General features: G+C 43.6%; 1 protein-coding gene across 1 annotated transcript in view; it reads left to right on the forward strand.

Moving 5' to 3' along the window:
- The window catches only part of KCTD3 (potassium channel tetramerization domain containing 3), an 816466-nt gene that overhangs the window by 200553 nt on the left and 589412 nt on the right, over positions 1-26501 (forward strand). The window contains exon 6 of the mRNA XM_044061321.1: positions 20684-20764. Coding sequence (XP_043917256.1) covers positions 20684-20764 — 81 coding nt within the window. The remainder of the gene's footprint in view (positions 1-20683; positions 20765-26501) is intronic.

Genomic DNA, 26501 nt, shown 5'->3' on the forward strand with positions numbered 1-26501 from the left:
ATGCCTAAGAAACAGATGCTTAAAATGGCCGAAGACCTAATTACTTTGATCAGGGGTTCCCATCCCCCTCCTGATAAGAGGCCTAGGAAATGACAGAATATGACTCTTCTGATCAGGTTTCAATTTCCTCTGACTCCTCTTCTGAACAGGGATACTCTTTTCCTCCCTATGAGGATTCTGATGCTGAAGAATCTATTCCTTCAGCCTCTCCTCCTGAGGATTATTCTTTTGGGGAAACCCTGCATACCATGAGGGAGCATTTTCACTGGGAGAGCCAAGATTATTCAGAGTCTAAGAAAAGGCTCAGAGATTTTCTTTTACTACCTCAGCACAGGCCTCTTGCTATTCCACCTGTTCTAGACATTGTAGATGATGTATTTTCAGAGTCCGGCCTGTCTGCTGACTCTTTACCCCCTGCACCTGCTAAACCAGACAGATACTACAGGGTTTCAGACTCTCATAAATTTCTATATAAAAACCTGCTGCTGACCCAGAAACTATATCTCAGGGTCCCAAAGGGGTCAAGGCTTCCACTGCAAAAAACCGTGTCCCCTCTGATAGGGATTCTAGGGCACTGGACAAATGGGGGAAAAAAGTTTACACTTCTGCTACCTTGGCTGTAAGAGCTTTAAATTGTTAGTTTCCTATGCTTAAATATCAGCAGTACTTAATGTCACTGCTTAAACAGAAAATGTTGACAAATTCTGAATGTTTTGATAACAAGGAAATGCAGGATTTATTGCATGCAGCTGAATAAGTGGGAAAGCATACTTTGCAATGTGGTTTTGATTCAGTGGAGGCCTCTTGCAGGGCCGTTGTTACGGGTTCTGTCATTAGAAGGCATGCTTGGTTAAAGGAACAGAATCTGCCTGATCATGTTAAAGCAAAATTACTGGATGCTCCATTACAGCATGATACTTTGGTGTTGAGGCAGAAGAGGAGTTGAAGAAAATGGAGGATAAAGCGAAATCCATGCAGACAGTTAAGGATTTTCTACAGGTACAGCCACCCATATTTAGCAGGAACTGGCCTGCAAAGAATTGGTCCAGCATCAGACAAGCCACAAAGAGGCAGATACAGATGCCCTAGAGGCAGATCACAGCCCCAAGGCTCATACAGGCCTAAACAATGGGGTGCTTCTACCTCCAAAAGCAGAGAAGACAACTCACAACCATACAGGAAACAGTCCCCATGACCTTCCTCTGCCAGAACCAAGCACTTATCTCTTGGCAGCCCCCTTAGGGGGAAAAACTATCACTTTTTCACCAAATTGGCACATGATTACCCAGGACAAATGGGTCTTGAACATAGTGTCTCAGGGCTACAGGTTCCACTTTCACACCCTAGCAAGGGCAAAAGGTATGCCAGACCTGCCACACAATCAATGGGCAGAGGCACAAAAACAAGTTTCATCCCTCATGGACATGAGGGCCATTCAGCAAGTACCACAACAAGAGCAGGGACAAGGATTTTACTCAAGACTTTTCCTTATGCCCAGAAAGGACAAAGCCTGGAGACCAATACTGGACCTGTCTATTCTAAACACATTTCTGGACGTTCCAAAATTCAGAATGTTGACTCTGCAGCAGCTACTGCCCATGCTGGGTAAGAAGGCTTGGCTCGTTACTTTGGACCTAAAAGAAGCATACCTGCATGTCCCAATCAGACAATCTTGCAAAAGATACCTCAGATTCATAGCTGGCTCAATGCATTACCAATTCTGTGCACTGCCCTTTGGCTTTTCTACTGTGTCCAGGGTCTTCTCCAAATGCCTGGCACCAGTAATTGCATTTTGCAGACAAAGAGGAATTCAAATATAACCTTACTTGGGCGACTGCCTTATTCAAGCAGAGAACAAAGACATTCTACTACAGCATCTGGCGTTTGTAAAAAGATTACTAATTTGCCTAGGGTACACAGTAAACGAAAAGAAATCAAAACTAGTACCCTCTCAAGAGATAATATTCCTGGGTGCAAGCTTAAATACAACTGCCCAGATGGCTTATCTCACGCCGGACAAACAAAGACAACTGACTTCTTACTTCAAAATGTTGGCAACAAAGACCCAGTTATCTGCAAGAAAAATTCTGCAGGCTTTGGGCTTCATGGCGTCCTGCATTCTGCTAATTCCATATGCCAGACTGCATATGAGGAAACTACAATGGTACCTAAAAAGTGTTGTGACTCACATTGCCACAGCCTGGAAACATTAATTACCCTCATTCCCTGCCTGCAACAGGAGTTTCGATGGTGGGCACAGGCCTGTCACCACAACAAGGGACAGCCTTTCACTTTACCCACAGCCAGGCAGACACTAACAACAGATGCATCAGATTATGCCTGGGGGGCCCACATGGCAGGAAAATGTATTCGGGGCACATGGCCCGCAAGCCAGATGCATCTTCATATCAATCAAAAAGAGATGCTAGCTGTTCAGAATGCCCTGACAGCTTTCAAGGATCTACTCCATCCAGGACAACTACTGATAAAGACGGACAGTACTACAGTCATGTGGTACATAAACAAGCAGGGAGGCAGACATTCATACCCCCTCTGCAGACAAGCCATGACTTTGTGGGACACAGCATTGACTTATCAAGTTCACCTGCAAGCACAATTCCTGCCAGGAAAAATAAATACTCTGGCAGACGAACTAAGCAGAAACCTCATGGATCCCCACGAGTGGAAACTGGATCCACAGGTCTTCAGAATGATAACAAGGAAATGGGGATGCCCAGACATAGATCTATTTGCCTCCCCTCACAACTGCCAACTACAGAAATTCTGCACAAGGATTTACCACAAGCAAGCATGGAAAGTGGATGCCCTATCCTTCAGCTGGAAAAACCTAACAGTATGTGCCTTTCCTCCACTGCCTCTCCTCCCCAAGGTACTCCTAAAGGTCAGACAAGAGAAGCCAAAAATGATACTGATTGCCCCAGACTGGCCACGCCAGCACTGGTACCCAATCCTAAAGAACTTGTCTCAAGGTCCAGCCTGGAGATTGCCTCAAACTTCTCACTTACTGACTCAACAAAACAATCAGATCATCCTGCACAGCCAAATCAGTACCTTAAATCTGGCAGCATGGCGGATAATGTAGCCATTTGGAACACTCCACTCTCCAAAGCTGTAATGGATGTTATCTTGTAGGTCAGGAGGCCTAGTACCAGAAAATCTTATACAGAAAAATGAAAGAGATTCTGTGCTTGGTACCAGGAACAAGGAATTGACACGTTTGTACCAAATATTCCTCATATTTTACAATATTTAACTGAGATGCTGGACAAAGGCCTATCCTTTTTATCAATTAAGATTCATGCCTCTGCCATTTCAGCCCATTACAATACGGAACCACCTATCTTTTCTCATCCTTTAATAAGACAGTACCTCAGAGGGGCCAAAAACATAAGACCCTTAAGGAGAACACCAATACCTGCATGGAACCTAAATTATGTCTTGGAAAAACTCACCCTGCTTCCTTTTGAGCCAGCCTCAACAGCGGATATTAAATTCTTATCCTGGAAAACAGCTCTGCTCTTAGCAATAACCTCTGCAAGATGAGTCTCGGAGTTACAGGCACTCATGGCGGTGGAACCTTTTATCATTTTCCATCCAGACAGGGTTTCTCTGAGGATGAACCCTACATTTATGCCTAAGGTGGTGACCAGTGTGGCCCTTAACCAAACCATTCATTTGCCTACCTTTTATCCAAACCCACAGAACAAGGGTGAGAGACTTCTGCATTCTTTGGGCATACACAGACAGCTACGCTTCTACTTGGAGAGAACTAAAGCTTTCAGAAAGACTGAACAACTTTTAGTGGCATATGCTGCAGGATCACAAGGAAAGGCTATCTCAAAACAGACTATTTCAAAATGGATAGGCCATTGCATTCGCTTCTGCTACTCACAGCATAGCAAATCGGTGCCTAAGGGCATTAGGCCACATTCAACCAGAGCAGCAGCCACTTCAGCAGCCTTTCTCAGAGGAGTATCAACCAAAGACATCTTAGAGGCTGCAACTTGGAGTTCAGTGCACACTTTCACACTTGCCTCTCTACTCTAAATCCAGAGCAGGCTTTGCCACTGCAGTTCTGCAGGGCCTCATAGCCTCTCCTAATCTTATTTAGCCCAGCCACCCATCCTCAGCTTTGGGATTCAACCCAAGAGTAATGACTGCAACAGTGAAACACGATGAACATAGTACAGTTGTGTACCTACCATAAATGAAGATGTTCGAGTGTATTCACTGTTGCAGTCCAGGTTACCCTCCCACCATCCCCCTTTCATTTGCTGGGTCTTATCTGTACTTCTCTATTCTATACAATCTATGTGGTGTATTTGCTTGTAGATGAAGGAAATGTTTACCTTAGTGCATGCATGTTTTTTGGCATAATCTATTTAGCCTACCCTTTTGGGGGCACCTGATATCTGGGGCAAGAAAAACTGAAGAAAATGGCGTCGGCTGCATCTTTTATACCCCTGGGGCACCGACGTCAGGCAAGAGGTGACAGCAACCGACGCCGGACCAAGACTTTGGAATTCAGGCCGACTGCGGGTAGCCTGCCAGCAGGATAACCCAAGAGTAATGATTGCAACAGTGAATACACTCGAACATCTACATTTATGGTAGGTACACAACTGTACTATGCGTACTACCACATAAAAATGGCTAGGCCATCCAGAGATCATCTGCGTTTCCGGCTGGGATCCAATCATTATCAATTTCGAGCCCTGCCCTTTGGTCTCACTACAGCCCCCAGAGTGTTCACCAAATCATGGCAGTGGTCACGGCTCATCTGACGTGTTTAGGATTGCAGGTGTTTCCATACCTAGATGACTGGCTCTTTACCTCCAGCACCAGGCATCAACTGATTCAGGCAAGGGAATACACTCTGCCATCACTTAGGCATTACAATCAACTCAGAAAAATCTGCCTTGTCGCCATTGCAGCATATTGTCTTTATAGGGGCAGAGTTAGACACTTCAACCACCACTCTACGACTACCAATCGAGAGGGTCTTTCTTCTTCGCCAGCATGTCAGTTCATTAGTGTTGAAGGACAGAGCACCAGCCGCAGAAGTCTTAAAAGTTTGATGGCTGCAGCGAGCTTGGCCATACCATTAGCAAGGATGCATATGCAGATTCTTCAATGGCTGCTGTTTAACTCAATGGTCCTATCAGGAACTTCCAATGAGTCATATGATTTTAAGTACAAACTCTTGCAAGAGAGATCTCCAGTGGTTGTTGACGTCTCTTCATGTAACCATAGGACGCCCCTTTATACTACCCCCTCCAGTAGCCACTGTGACCACGGACGCTTCCCTGATAGGGTGGGGGAGGGGGCATTTTCAGGGAAAGACTGCCCAAGGCACATGGACAGATCAAGAGTCACATCTGCATATCGATTTTCTGGAGATGAGAGCAGTACTTCTGGCATTGCAAGGACTCTCTTCCTCTAGGGATAGTTGCAGTTCAGACAGACAATATGTCAGTAGTCTGGTACTTGAACAAGCAAGACGGGACCAAGTCTTACCCCCTTTGCTGAGAAGCCGTCAGAGTTTGACAGTGGGCTGCCTCCTCCCAGCGCTTTCTGTTGGCAACGCATATCCTGGGGAGATCCAACGTGATAGCAGACAAACTGAGCAGGGCGATTTTGTTGCCGCACGAGTGGTCCCTGAAACAAGAGATTGTAGACAGGATTTTCCGCAAATGGGGCCAGCCTTACTGCGATCTTTTTGCCAGTCACATCAACATGAAATGCAGAAGCTACTTTGCCCTGATTCCCCCTCCGGGAGAACCCCTGATAGACGCACTTGTATACGATTGGCCCCCGGGTCTCCTCTATGCATTCCCTCCAATCCCTCTAATACCCAGACTTTTACAGAAAGCATTGTTGCTGAGAAGGACTGTCATTCTTATAGCCCCTCATTGGCCTCGGCAGATTTGGTTCCCATTTCTTCATCTTCATCTTCATCTATTGGAGGATCCATAGATTCTGGACCCAGTTCTGGACCTTCTGACACATCCGTCGGGGGACCTCCATTCTTCATTGCAGTCACTGAAGCTCACAGCTTGGCTGCTCCAGTTCCCCTAATAGCTAGGCTTCATGACCGTTCTAATGAGACAAGGCAGATCCTCTTGTCCATAAGCCGTCCACCAGAAGATTATATCTTAGTAAGTGGAAGAGATTTTCCATATGGGCCTCTAAGCAGAACATTGATCCTTATCAAGCCCCTTTGACATCTGTTTTAGAATTCTTGACTATAATCTTTAATACGGAGCTGCAGCTGCTACAGTTTGGGTCCAGTTGGCTTCTATATCTATCTTTCATCTCTGAATGGACGGACTAAATCTAATGTCCCACATGTTGCCCAAGGCCTTTCTCAAAGGGACCTTCCACATGAGGCCTCCAGTGGAAACTCCTTATTCTCCTTGGAATCTAAACTTTGTGCTGTCTCGCATAATTCCTCCCCCATTTGAACCAGCATCATCTTGTGATCTCAAATTTTTATCATGGAAAACCATATTTCTGGTGGCTATTACTTCTGCCCGCAGAGTGTCGGAACTTCAAGCTTTATCTATCAGCCTTCCTTATTTGATTTTTCATGCTAACGGGGTATCTCTTAGGACAAACCCCTCTTTTTTGCCCAAGGTTTGTTCGGAATCTAATATCAACCAAGTCATTGATTTGCCAGTTTTCTTCCCTAACCATTCCAATAACCTTGAGTATATGCTGCACAAACTTGACATTCACAGACAGCTTAGATATTATTTGGACTGAACAAAATATGTCAGAAAATCAGACCAGCTCTTTGAATCATTCCCTGAAGCCAGAAAAGGGAGACCAGTGGCTAAAACGACGCTTTTGAAATGGCTATCTGATTGCATTACCTTTGTTTATTCAACTGCTAATATGCCCTTACTACACAAGATTAAAGCTCATTCTGCCAGGGCAGTCTCTACATCGTCTGCATTCCAAGCCAAATTGCCCCTTTATTTATTATTTGTTGACCGGGAAAGTCCGAGTAGGTTCCACAGAGCCTGTTTTCAGCGGAGGCCCGGGGAGAAATGCTCCTGATGCATTTGTGCTGCAGCCACTTGGTCTAAACCTCATACTTTTATCACTCATTACAAAGTTGATAAGGCCTCCAGGGACAGGGCTTCCTTTGGGTCTATGGTCCTTAAGAATGAACTCCCATGAGCCACCCGAGATTGAGGGTGCTAGGGACACTACCCATCAGTGAAGAATGAATGGCGAGATTGAACAACTTCACATTAAGAAGTTATGTACTCACCATAACGTTCCATGTGAGTTGTTCCATCTTGTTACGTCCCTCCCTCCATCCCCCACCTGGCTGATAGTTGACCTAGAGGCTGGTCTCATCCTGGTTATTCAATCCTTCTTCCTCTCTATAGGAGAGTACTTCTCTTACATGGATATGGTACATGCAGCAAACAAGATCCAAGGTAATTCCAGCAGTGCATCATGGGATAAGGGGGCCTGGTCTCGAGCTACTGGTTAAACCTTCAGCTTTGCTAACGGCCGTGTCGGAGCCGATGGATCGGCTCCGAACCCATCAGTGAAGAATGAAGGCGAGATCGAACAACTCACATGGAACGTTATGGTGAGTACACAACAACTTATTTTCTTTAGAGTTTCAAAACAATAAGCAGATTTACCTAATTGTCCTTGTGTCTGTCACCTTTAGTGCCAAACACTAGTCACAGTATTTATCCATTTCCTTTTTCGGTACCCTTAGTCCCACAATCTCTGCAAACAATGTTTTCTGAGAAAAGGTGTGCATGCGATTGTATGGACAGGTTTCCTTTACTATTTTCTCCATTACTGCACAGCAGTTTGTGGCCCTTCCCCATTACTGCACAGCTGTTTGTGGCCCTTTCCCAACCACCCACTTATAGAAATAATTAGTTCACTCTTCATGCTATATGTATGTCACAGTTAACAATGGGAACATGTATAATGTAGTGCTTTTACTAGAGTGCAAAATGTATTTTATTTGTATGAGCAGTGTGCTTCACAGATTATGAACTAATACTAGTTTGTTTAAAATCCTTTTTTAGATAAAACTTCAGAATCTCTAAATTCTGCTGCTAGTAAGATTATGCCAACACAAATTTTGTCTTAAGAGACAATTTCTCCCGTTTCCACATAATTAAGAGATGCTTTCCAGTTACATAAGTGTATCATTTGTAGGATAACGGAAGCAGGATGATTTCAGTATTCTGTTGTGAAAATTATTCTTCAGACCAGTAAATTGTTTAGTCATGACTTTGCCATTCAAAAGAAATATTTTTTAATGTTTTAGTGATGTGTTCTTTTCAGGCAGAGTATGACTATTACATTTCATTGCTGTGGTTTTGTGTTTTTCAAAACTCTGCTTATCCTAGAGATGCTCTTGTTTTGCCGCTGCTTATCCTATAATCAGTAGCAGTTAATTCCAAATCATTTCTATGTGGTAAGCCTTTTATGTAGAGTGTTGGTGCCATTAAGACTTAAGAATTTAGAAGTCTCATTCCGCGGTGGTGCAACGGTTAGTGTTGTCGTCTCACAGCAAGAGTTTTTCCGGTTCGATTCTCGGCTGGAGCGCCGTCTCTGAAGAGTCTGCATGTCCTCTCTGTGGTCAGCTGAATTTAAAGACATACAGGGGCTGGCAATTCGACACTGTAAAAATTCACTGCCAGTCATTAGCAGACCGGAGTTCTGCTGTGGCAACCCCTAACCGGGAAAAACTGAAAGACATTGGATTGCCATATTCTTAGGGGAGGTAAGAATACTTGTATGCTTCATGCCTGTGTCACAGCTTTTGTTGCTAATTTCATAAGACAGCACTCTGTATGTTGTCCGCTTCAGCATTGTTTGATGCTGTCGTGTGTGATGTAATTTCCTGACCTGGATGCTGAACACTTGAGAGCTTCAGCAGATCTCTGAGACATGGCACTTGTGTTGGATTTGCATGTTTTCACCATCCTAAAATATTACATGCATTTCTTCCACCTTTGTGTGCAGTAAACTTTGAATGAGTTCATAAAGACCATTGACAATCAACAGACTATATTATACTGAGAGAAAGAAAAAGAAAGCACAGCAACCATAAGTGAATAAAGCTTGTTTAAATTCAGTGGCTGGTATCAGAAGTGGGCTCCACATAAAGTGCTGTGTAGTGACAGCTGTGGCACACAGATTAGGTTACGTAAACTGGAAACCAGGGGTTGGTTTCTAAAGGTAACTGCTCAACAAATCATGTCTCATACAGTCACAGACAAACTGTTGGAATGCAGTAATGTTTTTAAAACATTGTTTTCAGGAGCATTCCCCCTGTACCCACCCCTTTCAGGACTTCACCCCCCCCCACACACACACACACACACACACACTCCCTTATATATTTTAAAACTGCACACAAACACAGATACAAAGAAAATATACTATCCCTAAATCTGTCCATGTTTACAATTGGTGACCTTTTGTCTGTGACCACAAGAAACATGGCCGTGTGAGATAGAAGCTCTGGAACCGTTCCCAGAGAAACCGTCTGAATTGCTCATTAGTGTAGGTAGAAGATTACTAAGAACTTTTTCTCTGTGGTTTCCATATAGGCCACTATATATATTTTTTTTAAACATCTGTCTAGTATTTGTGTTTCTTTAAAACTTCTTGGCTGAAATATTTTGGAAAGCCTTAACTTGTTTCTAGAAAAATTAAAATCTAGTGAAATAAGTGTAGCCTTAATTTTCCTTAAGATGACTGGCACAGGAACTGAAGTACTACACATTACTTCCCTTGAATTTGTTTAAATTTCAAAATGCATTTGGTAATGGCTCTTTTAGTTTTTACTGTGGGGGTGTTAAATTTATTAATGTTGAGTACTTATAACAGAGAGAGAGAGAGGGAGGGTAGTATCAAGTGAAAGACCAGTTATAGTTAGGATTATTTATTGGAACTAAGAAAAGAGGTTGATGTTAAGAATGGGGTAATTAGTCATCATCATCTTCTTTCGGCTGTTCCCATTAGGGGTCACCACAGCGGATCATCTGTTTCCATTTCTTCCTGCCCTCTGCATCTTGCTCCGTCACACCGACCACCTGCATGTCCTCTCTCACCACATCCATAAACCTTATCTTAGGCCTTCCTCTTTTCCTGTTACCTGATAGCTTCATCCTTAGCATCTTTTTCCCAATATACTCACCATCCCTCCTCAGCGCATGTCCAAACCAACGTAATCTTGCCTCTCTAGCTTTGTCTCCAAACCTTCCAACCTGGTCTGACCCTCTAATATACTAATTCCTAATCCTGTCCACCCTCGTCACATCCAGTGCAAATCTTAACATCTTTAACTCTGCCACATCCAGCTCTAACTCCTGCCTTTTTGTCAATGCCACGGTCTCCAGCCCATGTAACATAGCTGGTCTCACTACCCTCTTGTAGACCTTCCCTTTTGCTCTTACTGGTACTCGTCTGTCACAAATCACTCCTGACACTCTTCTCCACCCATTCCATCCTGCCTGTCTCTCTTCTTCACCTGTCTTCCACACTCACCATTACCCTGAACTACTGATCCCAAGTATTTAAACTCATCCACCTTCGCCACCTCTACTCCTTGCATCCTCACCATTCCTCTATCCTTCCTCTCATTCACACACACATATTCTGTCTTAGTCCTGCTGACCGTCATTCCTCTTCTCTCTAGAGCATATCTCCATCTCTCCAGGGTCTCCTCCACCTGTTCCCTACTCTCACTACAGATCGCAGTGTCATCTGTAAACATCATAGTCCACGGGGACTCCTGTCTGATCTTGTCTGTCAACCTGTTCATCACCATTGCAAATAAGAAAGGGCTCAGAGCTGATCCTTGATGTAATCCCACCTCCACCTTCAACTCATTCGTCACTCCCACCGCAGACCTCACCGCTATCACACTACCCTCGTACATATCCTGTACCACTCTTACATACTTCTCTGACACTCCCGACTTCCTCATACAATACCACAACTCCTCTCTAGGCACCCTGTCATATTCTTTGTCTAAATTTACAAAAACACAGTGCAACTCCTCCTGACCTTCTCTGTACTTCTCCATCAACACTCTCAGAGCAAACATCGCATCTGTAGTGCTCTTTCCCAGCATGAAAACCATACTGCTGATCACTAATCATCACGTCCCTTCTTAACCTAGCTTCCACTACTCTTTCCCATAACTTCATGCTGTGACTGATCAATTTAATCCCTCTGTAGTTACTACAGCTCTGCACATCACCCTTATTCTTAAAATAATGGGGTAATTAGTAATGTGTATAAAATGCTACATGATAATTATAAAACTAGTTAAAAAAAAACACAGATGAAAGTAAACAAAACAGGGAGGGGAGATCAGAATGACAAATTGCAAAATAGCAATGGGAGGAAATTTGTTAGGCCTCTAGGTATGCAACAAAGTCCAGAAAATGTAGTATATTTGCATAGATGTTTACATAGGTACTTTTATACCCCAAGTAGGTTTCAGAAGATTTTTCAAGTGGAGAGCAGATTTTATAGTGAAGAGAATGAGAGAAGAAGTTAGGAACGCAGTTTCTAGCGTGTGTGATGTTATCTGAGCTTGAGTCCCCACTGAATATCTTGACATATTTGCTGGGAAAACATGACATTAACAAAGAAGATTCTGTTTAGTTGATGTCTAGGTTTGAAATTGCTGAGACGTTGTGAGGTCTTATTAAATTTAATGTTGTTATTGGTTAAAAAAAGAAAAGAAAAAGCAATTACAAGAAAGTGGAAATCCAAGACTAAACCAGCTATAAATGAAGTAATATGTATTATAAAGGAAATAAAAGATCTAGACTTGGGATTATTAAAATATGTAGGAAGTAATTATGATGAGAATAAATGGTGAATTTGAGAAAAATGTGTAGAAAATAATGCTGAAATGAATAAAATATATTGGTTGGTAGGAACTGAGAAGTGTATGGATGTAGCTATGATGTAAACTGCATGTGTACATTAATGGAAAGTGTTGTTGCGATCCTTTTTCATTGATGAACTGTACAAAAAAGGACTGCATTGGTTTTGGTGCAAAACTCTAGAATCTGATGGTAATTTCTGGTAGGGGAATATTAAAATGATGTTGCATCTTAAACACTCCTGTGGTTGCCAGGATTGGTCTTTATCAGCTCTGAAGTTTAAACATATCGGCCTTATTACAGTAGACTCCCTCTTACCTGGTCTCGCTGGGACTGGAACTTAGGCTGGATAAAGGAATTGCTGGTTAATCAGAAAAAGCATGCAAAATAATATTCATAGGTTATAAATCAGCTAGAATAAAAAGATTTGTGTTAGTATGCATTTTTCTAATAAATATAAAGTCTAAAACTCAAATGTCTGTCATTATTTTGTCCAGAAGAGACAGAAGTGTTGTTCTTCTCTGTTGTCTTTTGCTAGGGCTATGGCAGAAATTTGATGACCGGATAAAGAGAGGCTGTATAAGAGATGTACATCTGTTAATGATTTTAAGAATGCATTTTTTGTTACAGTTCTTAACCGAGGTGCTCTGCCTGGATCATGCTAGACCTTTTTTCAGTGGAGGTCCAGGAACAACAGCTCTAAAAAACTGAAACATTTTATTTAGAAGTACATAGCTGTTTATAAAAACAGAAATGAAATGTAGAAAACATTATCTGATAGAATAGTAACATAACAAGCTGTGAGCTTCTTAACAGGTTTCTTTACCAACATATAAAATTGAAATAGAGTCAAATTTCTGGAAAAAATGTAGACTTTCAAAATATAGCTTTGTTAGAATTAACCATAGTGAACTGCAGTGATCTACAGAGTGTTTTGTGTTGCACTGTTTTGTTGATGGTGTCTCTTTCCTTTATGAACAATCAACAAATCGTGTGTAAAAACATTTTTTGAGTATGACTAGTGGAAAATACCTTTCCCGTATCATCTACACACACGCATTAAGATTTTTCCATGAGAACAAGCCAGACCTTTCAAATTAAATATAAAAACTTGGTGGGCACACAACCGTAAATAAAGTAGAAAGTCCCAGATGTAGCACACAGTGCTCTCACACAAACTGGGATCTTGCTGTGGTTGTTAAAACTAAGAGGAGTGTGTTTTTTTTTGTCTTTGAGTAATTAAAACCCAGTCAAATTGGTTCTCAATCATCTGGAGGGAAGCTGTCTGATACAGGTGATAAGCGTATACAGTGGATATAAAAAGTGTACACACCCCTGTTAAAATGCCAAGATGTTCTTCATGTTTCACTGTTGCAGTCATCACATTTGAGTTATCCCTGCCAGGGTAGCCCTTGGCCAGCCCGAATATCAGAGCCTTAGTATTTCTGCATCGGTTGCTGTCACATCAGGACTGATGTCAGGTTGTCAGTAGTATAAAGTAAGGCAGCCGATGCCATTACATCAGTCTTTCTTGCCTTGTAGCCCGAATCAGAAGCAGTTGGCACGAGTGCCGGTCAGCCGCTACCCGAGTTTCGTCTATCGAACTGAAGTTGAAGTCTTCTAAAGCTAAGTACCCCATTGAGGATCCTTTTGTCTTGCACTAACCGATATCAGAAAAAGTTAATAATTGTCTCGCCTGTGGAAAGCAAATACCAGATCGAGACTTTCATTCTTACTGCGTCACTTGTTTAGGCCCAGGCCACTACGTCCCCCATTGTCACTTTTGTGCTTTGTTCAATGCCGGAACTATCCGTCGTCAGGCCCTTATTGTAGCTAGATATTTTCGCTTACAGTCCTCGAATTCCGATACAGCTTCAGTAAGCCATCCGACAGCAGATCTTCCAAAAAAAGTAAAGAAAAAGACAGAGACACACCGCACAGGTCCAAACCTACCGATGACTCTTCTGTTAAGCTAGTCATCAGTTCTCCGGTCCTCAGTGAGGCACTTTCGCAGCCCCTGATGCCTGCTTCTGTGGATTCGCAGGCCGCTACCGAAACCCTTTTAGAGTCCGGTATGCCACAAAACCCTTCTTCGACTAAGGATCCTGGGGTCATCTCTACCTTGGATGGGTCCAGAGCTGCTGAGCAGGCACCGGCTTTCGAGGAAGTCCTTTGCACTACTGATTCTCGACACAAACCGACGTCTTCTTTTACGTATACCGTTCTTTTGAAAACTACCAAGTTTTTTAGGCCCAGGGTACGAACCACACCCAAGAAACAGACGACCCAATCTCAGGCACCTGCTTCCTTGCCTCAGGTTCAAATGCTTAAAATGGCAGAAGACCTTATCATGCTGATCTGGGGAAGCCAAGCTACCCCCTCCAAAAGGAAAATAGATCTGTTCCCTGTAGTTTTGTCTGAACAAGAGTGAGATGACTCTGATGTATCTGAATATGAAGACATGCAGCCCCTCGCTACTTATGAGGATGCTGATGCAGAGGATTCCATCCCTTCAGCCTCTCAACCAGAGGATTTTTTCCTTTGGGGAAACCTTCATACCGTAAGGGAGCATTTCCAATGGGAGAGTCAAGACTACCCTCAGTCTAAAAAGAGACTTTGGGAATTCTTAGATCTTCCAAAGCACAGACCCGTAGCCATCCCCCTAGTCTGGATGTTGTGGAGGATATTTTCCTGGAACCCAGATGAACTCCTGACACCCTCCCTCCTGCACTCAGAGAACCAGGCAGGTACTAAAGAGTCACTGACTCACACAAATTTCTTTTTAAAAATCCTGCTGCTGACCCTGAGGAAATTTCTCAAGGGCCTAAAGGGATTAAAGCAACCTCTGCTAAGAATCCCATCCCCCCAGATTGGGATTCCCGAGCACTAGACAGATGGAGTAAAAAAAAAAAGTATACACCCCAGCTACTCTTGCTATCAGGGCACTAAATTGTCAGTTCTGTATGCTAAAATTTCAGCAACATATCCTGGAACTCCTCAAACAAAAAATGTCTTCCTTTCCTGCTTGTGCAGAATCTAAAGAGTTACAAGAGTTAATGCATTCTGCAAGTCAAGTAACTAAACACACCTTACCCTGTGTTTTTTGACACCTTTAGAAGCTTCTTGCAGGGCAGCAGTCACCGGATCTGTCATTAAAAGGCATGCATGACTTAAGGAACAGCCCTTGCCAGACCATGTCAAATCTAAATTGTTGGATGCCCCCTTGCACAAAGACAACTTATTTGGCACTAAGGCAGAAAAGGTCTTAAAAAAGATGGAAGAAGAACAAAATCTATGCAGACAGTTAAGGATTTCTTACAGGTCCAGCCACCCAGGTTTAGAAGGGATTGTCCCACCAAGCCAGTCCAGCCCAGGCCCTGGGGAACCAGATCCCCCAGACAGCAGCCACAGGGAATGCAAAGATCTAAGCAGTGGACTACCTCCACTTCAAAACCAGGGAGTTCTAAGCCATCCCTTTATGGTAAGAACTCACAATGACTCACCTCCCCCACCCCTTCCCTCTGCCCACCTTCACTTACCCCTTGGAGGAAAACTCTCCTTTCATGCAAGCACCTGGGCCACCATTACCAACAACCACTGGGTTCTCAACATAGTGTCTCAGGGATACAAATTTTCCTTCCACACCCTTCCAAGCCCAAAAGGGTTCCCAGATCTACCTCCAAACCAGTGGGCAGAGGCTCAAAAGCAAATCCTTTCCCTGCTTTCTATGAAGGCAGTAGATCATGTTCCTGCAGAACAGATAGGCCAAGGTTTCTACTCCAGACTTTTTCTGGTGCCCAGAAGAGAGGGCACCTGGCGCCCCATCCTCGATCTATCCATTCTAGATCTCAAAATTCAAAATGCTCACCCCCCAGCAGCTGCTACCTATGCTCTCCAAGGATGCTTGGCTAGCCACCCTAGATCTAAAAGAGGCCTACCTCCACATTCCTATCTGGGAATCATGCAGGAAATATCTCCGTTTCAGGGCAGGATCTCAACACTTTCAGTTCTGTGCGCTTCCCTTTGGCATATCTACTGCTCAGAGTTTTCACAAAATGTCTGACTCTGGCCATTGCCTTTTGCAGACAAAAGAATATACAGATTTACCCATACTTAAGACAACTGCCTTATTCAGGCAGACAGCCAGGAAAAGCTGCTCAAGCACCTGGCCTTTGTAAAGATCCTACTAACCTCCCTAGGGTACACAATCAATGAAAAGAAATCCAAACATTTGTAAAGATCATACTAACCTCCCTAGGGTACACAATCAACAAAAAGAAATCCAAACAGGTGCCCACCCAAAGAATTTTCTTCCTGGGAACAAGCTTGGACACAGCATCCCAGATGGCATTCCTTACACCAGAAAATCCTGACAGCCTACTTCTCTCAACTAGCCACCAGATCCCAGTTATCTGCAAGGAAGATCTTGCAAGCTCTGGGGTGCATGGCATCTTGCATACTACTCATTTCATATGCCAGACTGCATATGAGGAAACTTCAGTGGTACCTAAAAAGCCTTTGGTGTCAACACTCTCAAGACTTATACCTATAATTCCTTGCCTCAGAAAAGATTTTCTTTGGTGGGCAACAGCATGCCCCCACAATAAGGGACTACCTTTCTCACCACCCCCCACCACCCAGAATCTCCCCACAGATGCATCAAACTATCCTTGGGGTGCACACCTGGACGGCAGGTGCTTACAGGGCCAATGGAGCCCGCATCAAATCCCTCTGCACATAAACTAAAAAGAGATGATGGCTGTGTAGCACACCTTGATAGCTTTCAAGCCCCTTTTCTCCCCAGGGGCTCTCCTGAGCAAAACAAACAACACCACTGTGATGTGGTGTATCAACAAGCAGGGAGGGACTCGTTCCTACCCTCTATGCAGGCTGGCCATGACCCTTTGGCACACAGCCTCTGACATGCAACTGCACCTGTTAGCACAATTCCTACCAGGTTCTCTCAACTCTCTGGGAGACCAATTAAGTAGAAATCTTCTGGACCCACACAAGTGGCAGCTCAACAGAAAAACCTTCACCCTAATAACTTAGAAATGGGGCACCCCGAAGGTCAACCTCTTTGCCTCCCACACCAACCATTAGCTCAGCAAATTCTGCACCAGGGAGCATCACTGCATGGTTTGGAAAGTGGATGCCCTGTCCTTCCCCTGGGTAAATCTGTTGGTCTATGCCTCTCCTCCACTACCTCTCACCCCTAGGGTACTGCTCAAAATATCTCCAGACTGGCCTCGCCAGCACTGGAACCCCTTGCTGCGCAGCCTGTCCCCACTGCCACCATGGCATCTTCCTCAGATTCCAAACCTCCTGACCCAGATGGAAGGGAAATTCATGCATCCCCAATTGCAAGCACTCAGTTTGGCAGCTTGGCTTATTCCCTAACCCCAGATCAATCTGCCAACCTCAGTAAACAGGTTCTAGATTTTTTACATGAGGCCAGACGCCCTAGCACTATAAAGTCTTATGCTGACAAATGGAAAAGGTTCTGCACCTGGATCCAGGCTAAGGGAGCCAATATGGCACAACACTCCCTTCCTCTCATCTTGGATTACTTAGCTGACCTACTACACAGTGGGCTCTCTTTCTCCTCTATAAAAATGTATGCCTCTGCTATCTCTTTTCATTTCCCCACTGAGCAGCCCCTTTTCTCACACTCTTTGATCAAACCATTCCTAAGAGGGGCTAGCAACATGAAGCCACCCATAAGAGCAGCACACCCAGCTTGGGACCTTAACTTTGTGTTGGAAAAGCTTACCCTGGCCCCTTTTGAACCAGCTTCATCTGCAGAGCTAAAATTTCTCTCCTGGAAGACCGCTTTCCTTCTGGCCATCACTTCAGCCAGGAGAGTCTCCGAGCTGCAATCGCTCATGGCTGTGGAACCCTTCATCTTCCATGCTGACAGGGTATCCCTCAGAACTAACCCATCCTTCATGCCCAAGGGTGGTGTCCAGTGTGGCTCTCAACCAATCCATTCATTTGCTTACCTTTTTTCCTAATCCCCAAAACAAAGGGGAAAGGGATCCTGCACTCTCTAGATGTGCACAGACAGCTCAGATTCTATCTAGACAGGACTAAATCCTTCAGAAAGTCTTATCAATTGCTGGTTAGCTTTGCTACAGGGGCAGAAGACAACGCCATCTCCAAACAAACCATTTCCAAATGGATAGCACACTGTATCCATTTCTGCTACAAACAACATGGAAAGCTTCCCCCCAAGGGGGTCAGGACTCACTCCACCAGAGCAGCCTCCACCTCGCAGCTTTCCTCAGAGGAGTCCCCACCAGGGACATCCAGGAGGCTGCCACCTGGACATCTGTTCAGACTTTTACCAAACATTACTACCTGCCTCTCTTCTCCAAATCCAAGGCAGGGTTTGCCTCTGAAGTCTTGCATGGCATCCTAGCCAACCCCTAGATTCCTTCTGCCTTCACCCATTTCCTCAGCTTTGGGAATCAACCCAAATGTGATGACTGCAGCAGTGAAACACGAAGAACATAGTACAGTTGTGTACACTTACCATAAATGTAGATGTTCGAGTGCATTCAATGTTGCAGTCCTGGTTTCCCTCCCTCCATCCCCCTTTCTTCTCTTTCCTTACAACATATTGGTATTTACTTTCTACTGGTGGGGTTCTTCCACCAGAACCTGGCTCCTACTTGGGGGCTCCTGACAGGACAGGGCAAGAAAAACTGATGTAATGGCATCGGTTGCCTAATTTATACTACTGATGACCTGACATCAGTCCTGAAGCGACAACAACCGACGCAGAAATGCTAAGCCTCTGGTATTTGGGCCGGCCGAGGGTTACCTTGACAGGGATAACCCAAATGTGATGACTGCAACAGTGAATACACTCTAACATCTACATTTATGGTAAGTGTACACAGCTGTACTTTTTGTGATATAAAAAAATAAGACCACAGTAAATAATTTCAAAACTTTCCCACCTTTAATGTGACCTATAACCTGTACAGTTCAATTGAAAAACAAATCTGTTAGGGGAAGAAATATAAAAAATAAAAAAAACGTACAATAAGCTGGTTATTTATTTATTTTATTTTATTTATCATTTGTTGACCGGGAAAGTCCGACTAGGTTCCACAGAGCCTGTTTTCAGCAGAGGCCCGGGGAGAAATGCTCCAGATGCATGTCTTTGGAATTGGTTTGGAAATGGTTGCATAAGTGTGCACACCCTTAAACTAATACTTTGTTGAAGCACCTTTTGATTTAATTACAGCATTCAGTCTTCTTGGGTAGGAGTCTATCAGCATGGCACATCTTGATTTGGCAATATTTGCTCACCCTTCCTTGCAAAAGTGCTCCAAATCTGTCAGATTGCGAGGACATCTCTTGCGCTCAGTCCTCTTTAGGTCACACCACAGATTTCCTTTTGGATGTAGGTCTGGGCTGTGGCTGGACCATTCCAAAACTTTATTTATTTTTTTTGGTGAAGCCATTCTTTTGCTGATTTGGATGTATGCTTGTGGTCATTGTCATGTTGAAAGGTGAAATTCCGCTTCATCTTCAGCTTTCTAGCAGATGCCTGAAGGTTTTGGACCAAAAATGACTGGTATTTGGAACTGTTCATAATTCTCTTCACCTTGACTAAAACCCCAGTTACAGCTGAAGGAAAGCGACCATAAAGCATGATACTGCCACCACCATGCTTCACTGTGGGGATGGTGTTCTTTTGATGATGCAAAGTGTTGTTTTGCGCCGAACGTACCTTTTGGAATTGTGGCCAAAAAGTTCAACCATCAGACCAAAACACATTATTCCACATGCTTTTGGAAGACTTTATGTATTGTTTTGCAAATTTTAGCTGGGCCTGGATTTTTTTCTGTATAAGAAAAGGCTTCTGTCTTGCAACCCTACTCCATAGTCCAGACTTATGGAGAAAACGAGCGATTTTTGTCCATGTAGTACACAACCAGTACTTGCCAGAAATTCCTGCAGTTCCTTCAGTGTTGCTGTATGCAGAAATTCCTGCAGTTCCTTCAGTGTTGCTGTATGTCTCTTGGCAGCCTCCCAGACCAGTTTTCTTCTTGTTCTTTCATCAGTTTTGGAGGGATGTCCAGTTCCTTGCAACGTCACTGTTGTCCCATATTTTCTCCACTTATTGATGACTGTCTTCACTGTGTTCCATGGTATATCCAGTGCTGCGGAAATTTTTTGTACCCTTCTCCTGACTGATGCTTTTCAACAATGACATCCCTTTGATGCTTTCTAAGCTCTCTGGGAACCATGGCTTTTGCTGTAGCAGGCAACTGAGTACATGTCAGGAAAATCCTACTAGGAAAGCTGAACTTTATTCGGGGTTAATCAGAGTCTCTTTAATTGATGGCAGGTGTGTACCCAAGAAGACTGAATGCTGTAATTAAATTAAAGTTCGGTTCTGTAATATGGCATTGCAGCACTGCTGTCCAGCCCATTGCATCACACCTGACACTACCTGGGTTGTTGAATGTTTGCATGTGATGGCACTGTGCCTTTATCGATATCACTCTGTTGTGTCTAGTTTTACTGTTCCTGTTTTTATTTTATTTCATTCTTCTTTTTGTGTATGTGTCTGATATACGACTGGCATACTTTCTTATGCTATTCCTAGACATCAGATGCAGTGTTGACTACATCAGTTATAAACTCATTGTCTTGGGGGTTGGAGTTCCTATTTATATCAGCGAAACGAACTGTGAAATGTAGAGGAGATGAAAAGGGATAACAAAATGTTCTCGCCTCCATTTCAGTGAGAAGATTGCTGCTTTGTGAAGAACTGGAACGATCATCATGTGGCAGTGTTCTCTTCCATGGATACTTACCTCCACCAGGTGAGTGTAGCTTATTTTGGCAATTTTTGTTTGTATCTTATTACCAGAAGAATACAAGAATTGTCGTAGATGTTTCTGTTGGTGCAGTCTTTGAATGTGAATTGACCAGGAACATAAAAACAGTTATTCATATGAAGCAATGGTCACTTTTTTTTACTTGTTCAGATAGTATGCAGAAGGAGCAGACATCAAGGTTGGTAACTCAAAGGTATGTGTGTAAATGTATGACAACTTTAATAACTACTTTATGTATACCAGTTAAACTTTAGTATTTCCTTATAAAATCAGTTCAGGTGCTATATTCAGATTGATTTACCTACATATATGGATAGTATTTGTCCCATTCAGTTTTGTCAGTTGTGTGATTAACCATTGAAACCCATTTTCAGGTATAGCCTAGGTTGTTAACATTCCAGTAGAGAAAATGGGTTGCCGTCCTAATTATGTATTCAGTGAAGGTCCATCAAGATTACAGTGTGATACAGAAACATATGAAATGGATACATTTTTATATTTTGTACTTATTTTATTATTATATGTCACTGTTGAAGTGACACCCCGACTTCGTGTGCAAAAAGGGAGAAGGGGTAGAGGATGGATGGATGGATTGTGATGCCTCCTAGTCAAACCCTCTTACCGAGAGTGAAAGATTGTGTAAAGGTGAGAAACAACCATTTGTTTTTGTATAAAAAAGTGTTTTGCATGCATCTTTATTTTATTTTTATTTATTTAAGATTTGTTGTCCAGGATAGTCCGACTGGACAGCAAGTGTCCGTTTTCAGCGGAATCCTGTTATATAGATTGATATGGCAGCTGGGAGTGGGAGAGTGTATAGAGTTATTCAGCAATAGGTGTTACTGCTAAAAGACAGAGAGAAGTTTTATAAGTTTAAGTTTTAATTATTAATTATTAATTTTTAAGTATGGTGCATGTGATTTCATATGAAACAGTATAAAATTGTTTATTTATAAAAATATATATACTTTATAGATGTGATTTTTTATGTGCTACTTTGCATATATTTATTGATTCATTGTAGCTTTAAATTTTTATTGTTAGGTGGGTTGGGTTGAAGCATGTGACTTTATGTTCTCCTATTTAAATGGTGATTTTTTATATGTTAAGTTATACTGATGAAGGGTGTAGACCCGAAAGCTTTATTTAATAAAGATCCTGATGTATAGAGTGTATAGAGCGCCAGTCGATATTAACATTGCCTACTATGATGGTTTCCTGGAGTAGAGAGTGGGAGGCCCAGTGGAGTATGGTTTCAAGGACTGGTAGGTTCTCACCTGGGGGTATATAAATGCCAATTAAGTTTAGGTGTTTGTGTTGATTTGAGGAGAGTGTGGCAAGTACGGTTTCAGCATTTTTGAAGATGTTCATCGTGCATACAGCTGCAGTCATAACAGATGGGTTATCCTGCCGTCAGGCGGGTCCTCGGTCGGCTGAATTCCAAAGTCTAGGTCTGGCGGTTGTCGTCGCTTCTTCCCTGACGTCAGTGCGGCAGGGGTATAAAAGAACCAGCCGACGCCATCTTCTTCAGTCTTTCTTGCCGAAGCAGAAGCAGTTCGCAAGTGCCGGTCGGCCAGCTCCTGAGATTTACGAAAATATTTCAGCCGAAGTCTTCTTGAAAGCTAAGTACCCCGTTGGGGAAACTTTTCTTACCTCAGACCGATGTCAGACAAAGTTAATAATTGCATTTCATGTGGGAAGCAAATACCGCATAAGGATTTCCACTCTCTTTGTATTCCTTGCTTAGGCCCAGACCACGACGTCTCGGCCTGCCGTTTTTGTGCTAGATTCAACAAACGCACTATTAAGTGTCGGGCGGAGTTCGCCCATCACTATTTTGGTAAAAAATTTAATTATATTATGTCGTCGGATACTCCGACTCCAGTTTTGAGTAAAAGACGCAAAGATAAGGACCGACATATGAGGTCCGTGACTTCTACTGACACCATGCTAAGGCCGACTACCGGTTCTCAGCGAGGCGCCTACGCAGCCCCTGAGTACCGATGACACTTCATTACCGGTGTCTTCTGTGCCCGAGGTCGCAGGCTCCTCGGCCCCCATTCCGACTACAGATACCGACGCCACTTTTGGCGGGGAAACCCAGAGTTTAGACAGGCCTGCCATTTCTCAAGATGTCTTCAGGCCTTCCTCATTCTCTATTAAGGCTTTCACAAAATCTAAATCAGCCATGAAAACTAAAAAACAAGGATCACAGACCCCTTCTCAAGGCCCCATGCCTAAAAAACAGATGCTCAAAATGGCTGAGGACTTGATTACTCTTATCAGGGGTTCTCAACCCCCCTCGGACAAAAGGCCCACATTAGAGGAAGACAACCCTTCCTCAGATCAAGCCTCTATTACCTCTGAACATTCTGAGGACCAGGAATATACTTATTCCCCTTTTGAAGACTCTGATGCAGAGGAGTCTATTCCCTCGGTCTCCCCCCCTGAGGACTACTCCTTTGGGGAAACCCTACATACTTTGAGGGAACACTTTCACTGGGAAGGCCAAGATTACTCAGATTCCAAGAAAAGGCTCAGGGATTTTCTCTTTCTCCCCCAGCATAGGCCTCTGGCTATCCCTCCTGTCTTAGATATATTAGATGATGTGTACACAGAAGCCAGCCTCAACCCAGATTCTTTACCTCCAGCTCCTGTTAAGCCAGACAGGTATTACCGGGTTCCGGATTCACACCAGTTTCTATACAAAAGCCATGCTGCTGACCCAGAAACTATTTCACAGGGTCCCAAGGGAATTAAGGCATCTACTGCTAAAAACCCATTACCTTCAGAGAGAGATTCCAGAGCTTTAGAAAGGTGGGGGAAAAAGGTGTACACCTCGGCCACTTTAACCATGAGGGCATTAAACTGTCAGTTCTATATGTTAAAGTATCAACAGTTTTTATTATCTGAGTTGAAAAGTAAAATGACACAACCTGAGCAACCAGATTTAAAAGAGTTGCAGGATTTGTTGCATAGTGCAGAGGTAAACATACCTTGCAGTGTGGTTTTGATGCTTTAGAGGCCTCATGTAGAGCTGCTGTTACAGGGTCTGTCATACGTAGACATGCTTGGCTCAAAGAACAAGCCTTACCAGATCATGTCAAAGCTAAATTACTAGATGCACCTCTTCAAAAAGATGTATTGTTTGGTGTTAAAGCTGAGGAGGTACTAAAGAAAATGGAGGAAAAGGCGAGATCAATGCAAACAGTGAAAGATTTCCTGCAGGTACAACCTCCACGTTTCAGCAGAAACTGCCTTCAAAAAATTGGTCCTTTCCAGCCCCGGACAGACCTCAGAGGCAGATACAGGCGCCCGAGAGGTAGAGGGCAATCTCAAGGATCATTCAGAGCCAGGCAATGGCAAGCACCAACCCCAAGAGGTGGAGAACATAGATCACAGTCATTCAGAAAACAGACACAATGACTTTCCCCTTTACCTGCCAAGCGAAGCTTTAATGGCAGCACCTTTAGGCGGAAAACTGGCATTATTCTCACAAAATTGGCATATTGTCACAAAAGACAAATGGATCCTGGGCATTATAGACAGAGGCTACAGATTCCACTTTCACACCCTTCCAAAAATGAGAGGCATGCCAAACCTGCCACAAAATCAAAGGGCAGAGGCACAAAAACAAATTTCAGCTCTCATGGACATGAAAGCTATTCAGGTGGTGCCTGCAAAAGAACAAGGTCAAGGGTTTTATTCCAGACTATTCCTGGTACCAAGGAAAGACAAAGATTGGAGACCTATTTTAGATCTATCCATCCTAAACACATATTTACAGGTACCAAAATTCAAGATGCTCACATTACAACAGCTTCTTCCCATGCTGGGCAAGGAGTCTTGGCTGGTAACATTGGACCTCAAGGAGGCATACCTGCATGTCCCTATCAGACAAGATTGCAGAAGATACCTCAGATTTCTTGCAGGTTCAACCCATTATCAATTCTCTGCATTGCCCTTTGGCTTATCTACTGCGCCCAGAGTGTTTACGAAATGCCTGGCATCAGTAATTGCCTTCTGCAGACTTCAAGGAATACAAATATACCCATATCTGGACGACTACCTGATCCAAGCGGACAGCAAGGACATACTTCTGAAACATCTGGCGTTTGTAATAAGACTGTTGAACTTTCTGGGGTACACAGTCAACAAAAAGAAATCAAAGCTAATACCCTATCAAACAATAATTTTCCTGGGTGCCAGCTTGAATACAAACACCCAGATGGCCTACCTCACGCCAGACAAACAAGGGCAACTATCTCAATACTTCAGCAAATTGGCAACCTTCACCAGGCTGACTGCAAGGAAAGTCCTGCAGGCTCTGGGATTCATGGCATCGTGCATCCTGCTGATCCCATGTGCAAAGCTGCATATGAGGAACCTTCAATGGTACCTAAAAAACTTATGGTCTCAACACAGCCACAGTTTGGAAACAATGACTTGTGTGGTCTCCTTTAAGGCCCCCGAGCCGGCGGAAAACAGTACTCAACCCGCTGAATCACTTACAAATGCCTTCTACCAGCACCTGCAGGACTGCATGGATAAGGCAATCCCAAGCAAAACAAAGACTCTTTGTACCAAAGGCAAGCGTCCAGTCTGGTGGACCCCAGCCATAAACAAACTCTACAACAAAAGGAGGAAGCTACTACAAGATAGAGCAAAATCCTTAAAAGGTAAGACACCCTTGATCACTATAAGTAAAAAACTAAGAGCTCTCATAAAATCATCCAAAGCAAATTTTGAGAGAAAAATAGCTAAAGACTCAAAAGACAATCATAAGGCCTTCTTTAGCTATGTTAGAAACCTGGGAGTAAACTCCCAGATATGCTCAGAACTAGTTCAAAATGATGTGAAGATTACTGATCCTACAGACATTGCCAACATACTGGCTGACAGGTTCAGTGCAAACTTCTCCACAAAAGGAGAGATATGTATACCAAGCGAGTGCAGGCCCCCAGACATCTGCAACGCCCAAGTGAGAACTGCTCTCCAAAGCAAAAACACAGCATCCATGGGACCTGATGGTGTCCCCGGCTGTGTGTTCCACGAACTCAACGAGAATTAAACCCACAGCTAGGACAGCTGTTTAATCAAAGTCTTACCTCTGGATGCATGCCCAGGAGTGGCGCACTGCAACTGTGGTCCCACTTCACAAAGGCGGTGCCTCCACCGACCCTGGAAATTACCGCCCATTAGCTTGACAAGCCTTATCTGCAAAGCCATGGAGAGGATCATAATGGACCTCATAAATAAAGACATAGGAATTTGCAGACTTTGGATCCATCCCAGTTTGGCTTTGTCAAAGGCAGATCATGCCTTCTAAACTTGGTTGACTTTTTCAAACAGTCACCAAAGCCATTGATGAGGAAAGGCAGTCCATACAGCCTACCTCGATCTGGCGAAGGCCTTCGATACAATACCCCACTCGGGTATCATTGAAAAACTCATCAGCTTAAATGTTAACCCATACATCACAAGATGGGTTGCAAACTGGCTGAGTGACAGAACCCACAGGGTCAGAGTTGCTGGCGCCATGTCAGACTCAAAGCCTGTCACAAGTGGTGTACCACAGGGCTCAGTCCTGGGCCCACTCTTGTTTGGCATCTACTTTTCCAGTACAAGCAAACACAGGAGGGTTATGGCTGACAAAGTTTGCAGATGACTGCAAACTGGGCCATAGTAGAAAACACATCTGACACAGATATCCTTCAGAAGG

The sequence above is a fragment of the Protopterus annectens genome, chromosome 1.part0, assembly GCF_019279795.1.
Source record: "Protopterus annectens isolate FY-2018-M chromosome 1.part0, PAN1.0, whole genome shotgun sequence".
Lineage (NCBI taxonomy): Eukaryota > Metazoa > Chordata > Ceratodontiformes > Protopteridae > Protopterus > Protopterus annectens.